Source organism: Zeugodacus cucurbitae, chromosome 4 (assembly GCF_028554725.1).
Source record: "Zeugodacus cucurbitae isolate PBARC_wt_2022May chromosome 4, idZeuCucr1.2, whole genome shotgun sequence".
In the NCBI taxonomy this organism is placed as follows: Eukaryota; Metazoa; Arthropoda; class Insecta; order Diptera; family Tephritidae; genus Zeugodacus; species Zeugodacus cucurbitae.
In genome coordinates, this window is record NC_071669.1 from 11244425 (window position 1) to 11259632 (window position 15208).

Sequence of the window (15208 nt, forward strand, 5' to 3'; positions counted from 1 at the left end):
AGCTTTATAAGTTTACTTGCGGAATCGGAAATTGCATATCGGGGTGAGGCGCATATAATTCTTGGATCAGCATGACTATTATGCGCACAATATAATCTGAAGTGTGTAATAGCTTTGCTAATTCTTTTTTGTAGAAATAACAGGAGATATCACGCATTGATCCTCGAACCAATTTGAACCTCGAATCGTTTGTTGAGTTGAAACTTTTATATTTTACTAATATTGCTCACCCAGGTAGATAGGTAATGTCAAAACTCGAAGTGTACAAATGTTCTCATAAGCTCTCCTAACACTTCGGACTGTTTTTTATTTTATTCGAACTTTGTACAACAAATAAGAGCAAAAGCTCTAATATACTAATTTTGGAGTAGCCACACAACTTTTAGACCTATTCCGATTTCAAGATAGGGACAGTAATTTTAAATTATTCCTGTCATTTACTGTAAGCTCTGTTCCTAAAGTCTCTGTAAGACCAAGTCAAAGTCAAGGTCATATGGTAATTCACAATCCGAATATCAAGGAATCAACTGTAGCTTTTTTATAAGCTGGAAGGCTGTTCATTCAGCCATTATATTTCTATCATTTTCTGACATTTTTATTAACAGCTACTTATAATACTGAGAAATACTGCGAGTAATAAACACATGGATGGGGTCATATGTAGAAGTTCACGCAAGTGAGGAAAGTTTCTGATTGCCATTCACTTGGGAGTGGCCAGGAACGATTCTTTTGCATATGACTCAAGCAGCTCACGACTTCCGGTTTTAGACCAAGTATCCCCTGGGTAGCTAACAGACATCCGTTTGGAGGCGAGCTAAAGTGAGAAGGCGAAGCCCGCTTGTGCGGTTGTGCGTAGGGCTTGGGACCCACCACATAAAAACGAATAACCAGTGAATAAGAAACACAGGCCTCGGATGAGAAACCCCCCTTTTGATGACGACCACGGCAAACGTATAAAGGACTATGATTTGAGGGCATGCACCTGGAATGTCCGGACTCTTAATTGGGAAGGTGCCTCTGCCCAGCTGGTTGATGTCCTCATACAACTAAAGGCTGACATCACCGCCGTCCAAGAAGTGCGATGGACGGGACAAGGACGGAAGAAGGTGGGTCCTTGTGACATCTACTACAGCGGCCATATAAAGGAGCGCAAATTCGGTGTTGGATTTGTGGTGGGAGAGAGACTACGTCGCCGAGTCCTGGCATTCACCCCGGTGGATGAACGTCTTGCCACAATCCGCATCAAAGCGAGGTTCTTCAACATATCGCTGATTTGCGCCCACGCCCCAACGGAAGAGAAGGACGATGCGACCAAAGATGCTTTCTATGAGCGCCTAGAACGCATCTATGAGCGCTGCCCCCGCCACGATGTCAAAATCGTGCTTGGCGATTTTAACGCCAGGGTGGGTAAAGAAGGTGTCTTTGGCACAACAGTCGGAAAATTCAGCCTCCATGACGAAACATCGCCAAACGGCCTGAGGCTGATCGACTTCGCTGGGGCCCGAAATATGGTTGTCTGTAGTACCAGATTCCAGCATAAAAAAATTCATCAAGCAACGTGGCTGTCCCCTGATCGAAACACGCGCAATCAAATCGATCACGTTGTGATAGACGGAAGACATGTCTCCAGTGTTTTAGACGTGCGTACGCTCCGAGGACCAAACATTGACTCGGACCATTATCTAGTAGCAGCAAAGATACGCACTCGCCTCTGTGCAGCAAAGAACGCCCGTCAACAAACACAAGGAAGGTTCGACGTCGAAAAGCTGCAATCACAACCGACAGCCGAACGATTTTCTACTCGACTTGCACTCCTGCTCTCGGAGAGCACTCATCAGCATCTCGATATAAGGGAGCTGTGGAACGGCATCTCAAACTCATTGCATACCGCTGCAGCCGAAACAATTGGTCTCCGGCAACGCCAAAAAACCAGTTGGTACGATGAGAATTGTCGTTCCGCAGTGGAGAGAAAACAGACTGCCTACCTCGCAACGTTGCGATCGACCACAACACGTTCGGGGTGGGATAGATATCGAGAACTGAAGAGGGAAGCGAGACGCATTTGCAGACGTAAAAAGAAAGAGGCCGAAATGCGTGAGTATGAAAAGCTTGAAAAGCTGGCCGACATGGGTAATGCTCGAAAATTTTATGAAAAGATGAGGCGATTAACAGAAGGTTTCAAGACCGGAGCATTATCATGTAGGGACCGAGAAGGTAATCTGGTAACGGATGTCCAGAGCACACTGGGATTATGGAGGGAACACTTCTCCGACCTGCTCAATGGCAGTGAAAGTACAACACCAGGAGATGGCGAACCCGATTCCCCAATCGATGACGATGGAATAGATGTTCCATTACCCGACCATGAAGAAATTCGAATAGCAATTACCCGCTTGAAGAACAACAAAGCGGCGGGGGCCGATGGATTACCGGCCGAGCTATTCAAATACGGCGGCGAAGAACTGATAAGGTGCATGCATCAGCTTCTTTGTAGAATATGGTCGGAAGAAAGCATGCCTGACGATTGGAATCTTAGTGTGCTCTGCCCAATCCACAAGAAGGGAGACCCCACAATCTGCGCCAACTACCGTGGTATAAGTCTCCTCAATATCGCATATAAGGTTTTGTCGAGCGTATTGTGTGAAAGACTAAAGCCCACCGTCAACGAACTGATTGGACCTTATCAGTGTGGCTTTAGACCTGGAAAATCTACAATGGACCAGATATTCACCATGCGCCAAATCTTGGAAAAGACCCGAGAGAGAAGAATCGATACCCACCATCTTTTTATCGATTTTAAAGCTGCCTTCGATAGCACGAAAAGGAGCTGCCTTTATGCCGCGATGTCTGAATTTGGTATCCCTGCAAAACTAATACGGCTATGTAAGCTGACGTTGAGCAACACCAAAAGCTCCGTCAGGATCGGGAAGGACCTCTCCGAGCCGTTCGATACCAAACGAGGCTTCAGACAGGGTGACTCACTATCGTGCGACTTCTTCAATCTATTGCTGGAAAAAATAATACGAGCTGCAGAACTAAATAGAGAGGGTACAATCTTCTACAAGAGTGTACAGCTCCTGGCGTATGCCGATGATATTGATATCATCGGAAGCAACAACCGCGCCGTTTGTTCTGCGTTTTCCAGACTAGATAAAGAAGCGAAGCGTATGGGTCTGGTGGTGAATGAGGACAAGACGAAATATCTCCTGTCATCAAACAAACAGTCAGCGCACTCGCGTCTTGGCTCCCACGTCACTGTTGACAGTCATAACTTTGAAGTTGTAGATAATTTCGTTTATCTGGGAACCAGCATTAACAACACCAACAATGTCAGCCTTGAAATCCAACGCAGAATCACTCTTGCCAACAGGTGCTACTTTGGACTGAGTAGGCAATTGAAAAGTAAAGTCCTCTCTCGACGAACCAAAATCAAACTCTATAAGTCGCTCATTATTCCCGTCCTGATGTATGGCGCTGAAGCGTGGACGATGACAACATCCGATGAGACGACTCTTGGGGTTTTCGAGAGAAAGGTTTTGCGCAAGATTTATAGTCCTCTAAACATTGGCAACGGCGAATACCGCAGACGATGGAACGATGAGCTGTACGATTTATACGACGACATTGACATAGTTCAGCGAATAAAAAGACAGCGGCTACGCTGGCTAGGTCATGTTGTACGGATGGAAGAAAACACTCCAGCTCTGAAAGTATTCGATGCAGTACCCGCTGGAGGAAGCCGCGGAAGAGGACGACCTCCACTCCGGTGGAAAGACCAAGTGCAAAGTGACCTGGCTTCACTTGGTGTTTCCAGTTGGCGCCAAAAAGCAAAAAGGAGGAATGAGTGGCGCGCTCTGGTGGATTCGGCTATAATCGCTTAAAGCGGTTCCTACGCCAAATATATATATATATATAATAAACACACACACCATCTCTTTGTCGATTTTAAAGCTGCATTCGATATCACGAAAAGAAGCTGCCTTTATGCCGCTATGTCTGAATTTGGTATCCCCGCAAAACTAATACGGGGTACTGTGTAAGTTGACGTTGAGCAACACCAAAAGCTCTGTCATGATTGGGAAGGACCTCCCCGAGCCGTTCGATACCAAACGAGGTTTCAGACAAGGTGACTCACTATCGTGCGACTTCTTTAACTTGTTGCTGGAAAAAATAATACGAGCTGCAGAACTAAATAGATAAGGTACAATCTTCTACAAGAGTGTACAGCTCCTGGCATACGCCGTTGATATTGATATCAACGGAAGCAACAACCGCGCCGTTAGTTCTGTTTTTTCCCGCCTGGATAAGGAAGCGAAGCGTATGGGTCTGGTGGTGAATGAGGACAAGACGAAATATCTCCTGTCGTCAAACAAACAGTCAGCGCACTCGCGCCTTGGCTCCCACGTCACTGTTGACAGTCATACCTTTGAAGTAGTAGATAGTTTCGTCTACTTGGGAACCAGCGTTAACAACAACAACAATGTCAGCCTTGAAATCCAACGCAGAATCACTCTTGCCAACAGGTGCTAGTTTGGACTGAGTAGGCAATTGAAAAGTAAAGTCCTCTCTCGACAAACCAAAATCAAACTCTACAAGTCGCTTATTATTTCCGTCCTGATGTATGGCGCTGAAGCGTGGACGATGACAACATCCGATGAGACGACTCTTGGGGTTTTCGAGAGAAAGGTTTCAGAACATTGGCAACGGCAAATACCGCCGACGATGGAACGATGAGCTGTAGGTCATGTTGTCCGCTGGCTAGGTCATGTTGTCCGAATGGACGAAAACACACCAGCCCTGAAAGTGGTCGATGTAGTACCCGCCGGAGGAAGCCGAGGAAGGGGAAGGCCTCCAATCCGTTGGAGGAACCAGGTGGAGAGCGACCTGGTTACACTTGGGATCTCCAACTGGCGCCGAACTGCGAAGGAGAGAGAGAAGTGGTGCACTATCGCCAATTCGGCTATAACCGACTAAACGGTTGCAACGCCAATCACATACAATAAATAGAATTTGATCTTTCGTAGTCAAAATTGTACGTTTTGCACCAAATTATTTCAGTTTGATAGGTTTTTCCATATCGACATGGCAATCTCTTTCTTCTGAGCAGATTTTCTCAAGCAGCAGTTTCCGGACGGCTAGTATCAGATCTGGCTATCTCTCACCCAGGGTCAAGTTCATATAATAATTTACATTCAAAGTCTGAACGTCATGGAATCAATCGTAGATTTTTTATAAGATCACTGGTGCCTCAGCCAAAACATCTATCATTTTCCGGTATTTTCATTAACAGGAACTTAAATTACTGGAAAATACTGAGGAGAATAAATAGTATTTCATCTCTCGTCTTCAAAATTCTAGGTTTTGCATCAAATTATCTGGAGTTGATAGGTTTTTCTCAAGGTAGTATTGGTGTCTATATCTTGCGAGCAGATTTTCTCAAGCAGCAGTTTCCGGACGGCAATATCACATCTCTCGCGCTCTCTCTCTCTCTTCCAGACTTTATGAGAGGTGCAACGATCAAGCTCATTCTAGGGAGGGTTAAAAATTAATATACAGATATATTTGAACTTCCATAACTCGAACTTGAATTGACACTCGAAGTCAAATGTCATACAAATTACCTTCCGTAACTTGGTAGTCTCTATAACTCGAATTTTTTGCCGATTATGGTGATTCTAGTAAGGGAAGTTCAACAGTAGTAATAAAAGGGGTACGATAGTAAACCTCTTTTATACTCAACAAAGCTCGGTACGGTGATATTTATTATGTAAAATTGTCAAAAATTTTCTTAATCGACGTTCTTACCTTTTCTAGGTTCTTGATAAAGCGTTTTCCCTCTATATTTTTTGTATAATTCTTTATGGACGATTTTTAGCGAATCGCGTACAGTTGTTGTAGTTTATATGTAAGTTTTTCATAATAGAGATATACCAGAGGCTCCAACGCCGTCTGTCATCAAGCTACTGCTGTTATGAAAAACTTGTTAGTCGGATCAGGGTTCGAACCTCGCTACTTCATAAAGTGAATTTGCTGTTCACTAACTTTCATACCACTCAAGCTACCTACCGGTCTCATCGAAGTTCGGCGGTTTATTCTTATTTTTATTCGCCATCGCCTAACACACGCTGGGTATACCAAATGCGGTTCGGTTCGAGCTCAGTGCTGCTTACTTGCCGCTTGACCCCTCACATATACACCACACACACATATATCTTTTATTTGCACACAATCGCAGAGCTGGTTTTGTTCTTGTTGCGCGACTTATTGTATATCGGCCGTTGGCGTTTTTATTAGCACTTTAGTTGAGCATAGCGCTTAGTAGTCCGCTCACAGCGGTCGATAGAACACGCCATTACAATTGTGAGTTGTGACATAAAACGAAATAATATTTTATTGTTAAAGCAAATCATATATAGACATATACTATATATATTAATTCTTCTTGGAATTGATTAATCGCACAAAATAATTGAAATCTGCGCATTGAACAATCAATAGTGTGTGTGTGTCAAGCGCAGCGTTTGCTATGCAGTTTGCGGTGTTTTTGTTGTTGGCGCTTTGCGGTTTCAGTGCGGAAGGTAAGTAGATTGCTAGAAAAATTAATATTTTTTGATTGCACAGTTGGCTATTTGAGGCGAAGATTTTTGTAGCAATATTGTACTAAGCAGCGCTCTACTTGGCCGATTGTGATTGCTTTCCTTTCTTTGCTTTTGTAGAAAGTTCTTTATTTTTTATTTTTTTTTCGTAATTTCTGCTAAGCACGTTCTCGGGTTTTGGGCAATTTCTTCTTTTTACCGGTTTTTTATGCACCGCTTTTTCGACAGTGATTTGTTATTGTTATTGTTTTCGGCGTATCTTTTCTTATACATATCATTTAAGCCGCCATTTCCAAGCCTGTGTCTGTACTTTGTTATTCACTTTGCATCGCAATCTTCACACAAATGTGCGAATGTTTGTGTGGAATTGTTTTTGTAATCAGAACATATAAAAGTTTGTTGAGATTTACGTAGGAAAAGAGAGAACATTCAGTTAAACAGCTGAATAAATGATTAACTCAGTAGTCTCCAAATGGTGTAGAGTTTTTAATCATTTAAGTTGGGTATGCTCGCGGATGAGATCGTACTTTAAATCTGTAATACAATAAATACTATAACAAGTAATAAATAACTGAAGATATCTAGCTACATTTATAAGAGAAAGCATGTATCAGATACAGAAAGATTTTTCAGTATTCAGGGGACACAAAATGAGACAGTTTAGAATGGGTTAGATTTGAACCTATGTGAGATATATCTTTTTTGTATTTTTTATATTTTTGAAGTGGATTGGTTTTGTGTATTTTTGAAGAATGACCTGTTTAAAGTCGTTACAATTACAGAAAAATGAATCTTAATGGAGGTGGGCGAGTCCACAACAGCGCGCCACGCATCTCTTCTTTTGGCAGTTTGGCGCCAATTGGTAATACTAAGTGAAGACAGGTCATTCTCCGCCTGGTCCTTCCATCGGAGTGGAGGTCTCCCTCTTCCTGGCTTCCACCAGTGGGTAATGCATCGAAAACTTTCAGAGCTGGGGCACTTTCGTCCATTCGGACAATATGACCCAGCCTGCGTAACCGCTGTCTTTTTATTCCCTGGACTATGTCTATGTCGTCGAACAACACTTATAGCTCATCATTCCATCTTCTGCGGTATTCGCCGTTGCCAATGTTTAAGGGACCATAAATCTTCCGCAAAACCTTTCTCTCGAAAACTCCTAGTGTCGTCTCATCGGATGTTGGAACCGTCCACACTTCTGCACCATAAAGTAGGACGGGAATGATGAGGGACTTGTAGAGTTTAGTTTTTGTTCGTCGAGAGAGGACTTTACTTTTCAATTGCCTACTGAGTCCTTGTAGCACCTGTTGGCAAGAGTGATTCTGCGTTGGATTTCAAGGCTGACATTATTATCGGTGTTGATGCTGGTGCCCAGGTATACGTAATTATCAGACGCGAATGCGCTGACTGTTTGTTTGATGACAGAAGATATTTCGTCTTGTCCTCGTTCACCACCAGACCCATTCGCTTCGCTTCCTTATCCATTCGGGAAAAAGCAGAACTAACGGCGCGGTTGTTGCTTCCGTTGATATCAATATCAACGGCGTATGCCAGGAGCTGTACACTCTTATAGAAGATTGTACCTTCTCTATTTAGCTCTGCAGCTCTTATAATTTTCTCCAGCAACAGGTTAAAGAAATCACACGAGAGTGAGTCACCTTGTCTGAAACCTCGTCTGGTATCGAACGGCTCGGAGAGGTCCTTCCCAATCATGACAGAGCTTTTGGTGTTGCTCAACGTCAGTTTACACAGTCGTATTAGTTTTGCGGGGATACCAAATTCAGATATCGCGGCATAAAGGCAGCTGTCGAAAGCAGCTTTAAAGTCGACAAATACATGGTGTGTGTCGATCCTCTTTTCACGGGTCTTCTACAAGATTTGGCGTATGGTGAATGTCTGGTCAGTTGTTGAATTTCCAGGTCTAAAGCCACACTGATAAGGTCCAATCAATTTGTTGACGGTGGGCTTTAGTCATTCACACAGTACGCTCACAGACTAACTTTACTAATTGACTAAATAATTCGCTAAAATTTTTCTGGGGGGTCATCCATATACATCCATACTCGACAGAAATACACTTGAACTTCTGTAACTCGAATCACCATAATCAACAAAAAACATCGAGTTTGAGAGACTTCGAGTTATAGAAGGTAATTTGTTTGAAATTGGACTTTTATTGACATTTCAAGAGTTCGAGTTATGGAGAACTACCAGTTATAGAAGTTCGAGTTATGGAAGTTCAACTGTATTTGGTATTAGGTACTGATTATAAACGAGCATCTAGAATACATGTCGAACTTTAGGATCTTTTAAATGTGGTCAAAAATATGGTCAGGGTTTCGTAAAATCGTCTTGTTGTAAATGTATTTGATTGAAATCAACTTGATAATTCAATAAGAGGGGATCTTTGAATGTCTCATGTAGAGGTATAACCGTGTGGCTATGCCAACTGTATGTGATAATGCTAGCCTTTGACCTTTAAAACAGTTGTCAACAAATCACTCGTAAATCACTAATTATATTTTGTTTTCTAATTAAATACGAGGCACTTGCCTACTCAGTCCAAAGTGGCACCTGTTGACAAGTGCGATTCTGCGTTGGATTTCGAATTCAAATTTTATCCGGTTGAAACACTTAAATATATATAGCAACATCTATCTCGATCTTTTTTATGTACAAATGCTAATTTCCATACCTTTAAGGACACCTCCAACCCACTGAGGTCATTTTCAGAATTTTTTTAAATCAGAAATACACTTGATATCATTATATCTAAAAAGAGGTTATATGCTATGGAAACACTCAAAAGCCCAGTGCAATGGAATTTTAAATCAAGACTGTCAAGATCATCAAGGGTTTGTGTATCTCGCAATCCTCCTTGAAAGAAAAAAAAATATTTTCGCCTGATATAGGGTTAGGTTAAATTAAAGAAGCTGACCGCTTGGACAGCTATAGGTGACAATCCATTGTGTTGCCAGAAATATGGATCGCAAAGAAGGTCCTTACGTATCGTCGAAGCGCTTTGAGCGTATAACAAATTTTATGAAGCGGCTAATTTCTAATACGGCACGTTCGCCTAAAGTATGGCTACCGAGAAATACTCAGTCTTGCGAACGCTGGACAGTGGAGGAGGAAATGACTTGTTGCTTTCACCTCGCCTTACTCCATACAGTTATGGCAGTTTGCGTGCGGGTGTTGGGTACTCCCACTATGGCGAAGAGGTGAACCTTTTGAAGGGCACATAGTTCCGCTGAACTCTTCCGCTCCACTCTTTGCCAGTAGGAGCTCGCAACTGAGCAGGTTTTGCTTGTTAACGAGCGCTTACCGAGCTCGCAAGAGATCCTGTGCTAGACCGCAAGAGGCCAACGAAGCGCCGCTTCATGCGAGTTCGTCCCGAAGCTTGATTAACTGTGAAATCTTAAAGGGATTGCTATAAAAATTTTGGAGTGCTGTTAATGATGGTTTGGGGTATATAAGAATGATTTATCATACGCCAATTCATTAAAATCTTCAAACATTTTACTCAAATCCATATATGTAGTAAGCGTGGTTATCTGACACCAAGAGGTTTCAGAAGCCATTTATTTCCTCATTATCTGACTACTAATGGTCTTTTCGCTTTAGAAACCACAACTTTATGGAACATATTATACAAAGAGATCAAAAGCTCTACAGAAATTATCATTATTAAGTAATTAATTTTAAATTAAGACATATCGGCTTTAAATGTATTTATTATTAATACTTATAGTAAATGCATACATACATATATTTGTAGATAAGACATCTACAAACAGTAGTATCTTGTTATCGAAAAGCAGCAGCTAAGTTAATAATGTTTGCGTGATTACACAGCTCACTGGGTGTGTCAATCAGTACTCGATAAGGTACAACACTTATTGCTTAAATGAGGTTATCAGCTGAGATTCCACTCAACGCAGGTGCTTGAGAATTATTGCTTATTGCGATTTAATTATTGCAATTATGTAGATCTATAGAACTGCTGAGAGGCATATGGAGCGCCAAAGACAATTACAGTAAGTGTGTTATGAATTGAATGCATACTTCAAAATCTTATTCTTAACTGGCGTAGACGGTTATAGCCGAGTTTACAACAGCGCGCCATTCGTTTTACCTTCTCGCTGTTTGACGTCAATTGAAAATCCCAAGTGCAGCCAGGTTATTCTCCACCTGGTCTTTCCAACGGAGTGTAGGTCTTCCTCTTCATCGCCTTCCATCAGCGGTTGCTGCATTGAACACTTTGAAAGCTGGAGCGCTTTCGTCCATTCGAACAATATGACCTAGCTATCGCAGCCGCTGTCTTTTCTTCACTGAAATATGTCAATGTCGTCGACTAGCTCATAGTTCCATCGACTCTTTCTTGTCAATGTTTATGGGACCGTAAATTTTTCGCAAAACCTTTCTTTCGAAAAATCCTAGTGCCAGGTCGTCGGTTGTCGACATCGTCTAAAGTAAAAAAGAGGGGAAACTCCGTTATTATGTTCCATGGCAAAATAATTATAACTCAAGAGTTGCCATGTGATTTTCGTTTCAAATTTCGAAGAAACAGAAATATATAACTCATTAAAGACGAGTAATAATACTAAAAATGTATATTATACCTACTAGCCTTAAAATTGTGTCTCAAATACTTTAACTTATTTAATAACTCCTCTCTCTGTCAGCAGTATTCGCGACCAAACCGCCAAAATGGGATGAGACCTACATCGCTAAGGGTACTCTCTACATACCGTATGCCGAAATTGCCGAACCCTTCTATGCCTGGTATGACAAGTCCACTAAACGTTCACGTATCGATTATTATGGCGGCATGGTGAAGACCTATCAATTGGCCAGCGTTATGCCCTATGGCACATCACTCAAATTGGCACCCGTCACAACGGATGCGGAATTGAATAAGGTCACTTGCTTGCAGCTGAATGGCACCGCTGAGAATCGCGTACAAATCCAAACTATATTGCCGAATGCTAAAAACTTTACACTTTTGGGCACTGAAAGCTTTCTCGGTTTCACCTGTGACAAGTTCCGACTGGAGGAGGTGATCGGTGAAAAGCGTAATGTCTATACATTGTGGGTGCGCTATAAGAAATCGCCACACTATCCGGCTGCACGTCAACCGATACCGGTGCGTTATGAGATGCGTGGCTACAATACATTGTTGGGTTCACATTTCGATCATTACTTCTTGGATTACGACAGTTATGAGCACGATGATATACCCAATGAGGTCTTCGAATTGGCTGATGGTGGGTTTTGCGTAATTTTGTATTATATTATATTATGTATATTGATATGCTGTTTGAAATTTACAGATATGGCTTGTGTTGCCTTCCCGGGACCCGGTGCTGGACACTATGCAACCTTCAATCCAATGCAAGAGTTCGTGCATCCCGCCAAGGATGAACATGTTGAGCACTCGTTCAATCATTTCAAAAACAAACATGGCATCAAATATAAGACCGAACAGGAGCATGAATATCGTAAAAATATATATAGACAAAATTTACGTTTCATACATTCGAAGAATCGTGCACGTTTAAGTTATACACTGGCCGCCAATCATTTGGCCGATAAGACCGAGGAGGAATTGCGTGCGCGTCGTGGCTTCAAATCGTCTGGCGTTTACAATACAGGCAAAGCATTCCCCTATAATGTTGAAAAGCTTAAAGATGAGCTGCCCGATCAGTACGATTGGCGTTTGTATGGCGCTGTAACGCCAGTTAAGGGTAAGTAGCCGTAGAGAGATGAGACGAAAGCTTTTTGATGAGCTTTCACGATAAAACCACTCGATAGCGTACAGATTAAAGCTCGTGAAATAGTTTGAATGTGAGATGAAAGTTTTTTGCGGCACACGAAAGCGCACAGATTAAATATCGTGAAAGTGTTTGAATGTGGGATGAAAGCTTTGTGCTGAGCTCTCACGTTAAAAGCACACGAAAGCGCAGATTAAAGCTAGTGAAAGTTTTTGAATTTGACAAATTGGGCTTTCGTTCATTAAAAGATTTTAAAATATTTGTATGAAATCTCAACTTTATTCTTCTCCTCCTTCTTAGATCAATCCGTTTGCGGCTCATGCTGGTCTTTCGGTACCATTGGTCACATCGAAGGTGCATATTTTCTGAAGAATGGCGGCAATCTTGTACGTCTCTCACAGCAGGCGCTCATCGATTGTTCCTGGCAATATGGCAATAATGGTTGTGATGGTGGCGAAGACTTCCGCGCCTATCAGTGGATGCTGAAAATGGGCGGTGTACCAACGGAAGAGGATTACGGTCCGTATTTGGGTCAAGATGGTTATTGTCATGCACAAAATCTCACACTCGTCGCCCCAATCACCGGTTTCGTGAATGTCACTTCCGGTGATCCGAATGCTTTCAAAATCGCTATGCTCAAGCATGGACCGCTCTCGGTGGCCATCGATGCATCACCACGTTCATTCAGTTTCTATTCACATGGTGTTTACTATGAGCCAGAATGTAAGAATGGCTTGGATGAATTGGATCATGCCGTATTGGCTGTGGGTTATGGCACCATACAGGGTGAGGATTATTGGTTGGTCAAGAATTCATGGTCAACATATTGGGGTAATGATGGTTATATTTTAATGTCGGCAAGAAAGAATAATTGTGGCGTCATGACAATGCCAACCTATGTGGAAATGTAATGTCGTGCGTATACATACATATATCTTTATATATAAAGTTTATTTACATATTCATGTATATAAATAGACTTAAGTATGCTTATATTACCAAAAAATAAAAATAAAAATAAAAATAAAAAACTAAAATAAATGCGAAATAAAAGTGATTTATTAAAAAAAATTGAGTTTTATTCCATTCCTTGGTGATTTTTATTGAAAAATTAACTATATGCGAAACAACAACAACAACAAAATTATTTCGTTGAATGCTATAGAGGAGGGGGTAGAAGGGAAGATATCTCAGACAATAATGCTAGCTTATGACAGTTGCTTGTTCGATTCGTCACTCGAGTTAGCCAAGACGAAAAGGTTTTTCATAAAACTCAGTAGCCATCCGAAAATAATGGCCGGATGGCTTTGCAATTATTCATAGGACTGGAATCCAAAGTTTCCGTAACCTCTCTTGATAGTAGTTGATAGCGGTAGGTAATTAGAATTTCCGCAGAAAACCGAACCGAAGCTATCGACTTCAATAGCGTCTTATTATGTGTTTTTTTTTTTTCTTGTTAAACACGACTTATTTCACTATTATAAATATTTTTATAGAAATTAGCGCAAATTGATGGAAATTCTAAAAGAATTGCACGTACATAAATGCTTAGTATACTAGTAAGTATTTATAGAAGAGCAGTCTTAAGAGATGATTTTTTAAAAGAGGATATATGCTTATTGAGTGTATGCATTGGCTCACAAGTAAGGAAAGGCTTTGGGTGTTAGACCGTTTTCACACGGGCAATTTTTGTCGCGGCAATTCTTAGTTTTATAGGAGAGGGGGCGACCAAGGGAAGCGAGAGAGAGAGAAATTCTCCTCTCTTCGTCGCCCCCTCTCCTATAAAACTAAGAATTGCCGCGACAAAAATTGCCCGTGTGAAAACGGTCTTACATACAACCGGTATGTGAATAAAACTATAATGCTCTCTTAGCAACTTTGTTGCGAGAGTATAAAAATAATGGGTGTCTAGTTGACGTAGTATTTTTAAAAAGTTTAATTTTCTCACTCTTTATATACTGTATACCGCTGAAAGCGAATCACTTTACACTTTTTTGAGTGATTTACAAAAAATATATATTGTTTCTAATAATAATACTCAGTGGTGGTTCCAGAAAAAATTTTGGGGGGGGGAAGTTTACGAAAAGTTGTATTACTCAACGTATTTTTAATACAGCAGTTCCCTCGCGAAAATTCAGTTATGATAGGACACTTTTTTTTTTTGTGTGTATTTTTCCCCAAAGTACGAATTTGAAGCTAAAAAAGCTCGAGAAATATTTTCTTTTTATGAAAAGGTGATCAACTGTTCAGAACAAAACTTTCTTGCGGAGGTGAAAATGTGGAAACAGCGAACTTCAGGCAAGCATTTTCGGAATGCTCTCGAAGCTTTAGAAGCAGTGAAAAAAACGTCTTTTGTGAATGTTTTCAAGATTTAGCGTTATTGCCTGTTTCAATAGCATCACCGGAAAGAAGTTTTTCAAGTTTAAAGAGAATTAAAACCTATTTACGAAATACGACAGGTCAAGATAGGCTTAATGGTCTAGCATCGATGAATATTCATAGGGATATTGATCTGTCAGTTAATGAAATACTAGAAGAATTCTTTCAAAAACCAACGAAAATATAACATGGAATGTGAGATCCGGTATAGTCCTCAATTAATCACTGAGCTTCAGCGATACTGCTTGTACAAATGTAGAGAAAGTTCGAATTATATGAATAACAACAAAAATCTTGTAACTTCTTATAATTGCTTATAATTTGATGTGATTTTTTTGATCAATAACCGCATTCCAAACCCATATAAACAAACATATATTTTTCTCTGAGTTTGGGGGGTGTTTTAACACCAAAAAATGTCCGACCGCCCCCCCGTGGATCCGCCACTGAGCATACTAATCA

General features: G+C 41.2%; 2 protein-coding genes across 3 annotated transcripts in view; both read left to right on the forward strand.

Annotated features, from left to right (window-relative positions):
• Positions 1-15208, forward strand: part of LOC105209730 (39S ribosomal protein L39, mitochondrial) — a 39432-nt gene that overhangs the window by 16649 nt on the left and 7575 nt on the right. The window lies entirely within an intron of this gene.
• LOC105209706 (digestive cysteine proteinase 1) lies at positions 6300-13438 on the forward strand. Of its 2 annotated transcripts, none has more exons than XM_029046203.2 (4): positions 6300-6578; positions 11279-11860; positions 11927-12340; positions 12668-13438. In XM_029046203.2, the coding sequence occupies exons 1-4, from the start codon at positions 6527-6529 to the stop codon at positions 13276-13278; spliced, it is 1659 nt and encodes a 552-aa protein (XP_028902036.1). In that variant the 5' UTR covers positions 6300-6526; the 3' UTR covers positions 13279-13438. The 2 variants fall into 2 exon arrangements, with proteins under 2 accessions (XP_028902036.1, XP_011178576.1); XM_011180274.3 differs by having other exon boundaries at positions 6301-6578; positions 11282-11860.

Bases quoted from the DNA above. Each gene is read 5' to 3' on its own strand.
- LOC105209706 (XM_029046203.2), top strand. From the start codon at position 6,527: ATGCAGTTTGCGGTGTTTTTGTTGTTGGCGCTTTGCGGTTTCAGTGCG. The intron at 6,579-11,278 runs GTAAGTAGATTG...TCTCTCTGTCAG, and splicing joins TTGCGGTTTCAGTGCGGAAG to CAGTATTCGCGACCAAACCG. The intron at 12,341-12,667 runs GTAAGTAGCCGT...CCTCCTTCTTAG, and splicing joins CGCTGTAACGCCAGTTAAGG to ATCAATCCGTTTGCGGCTCA.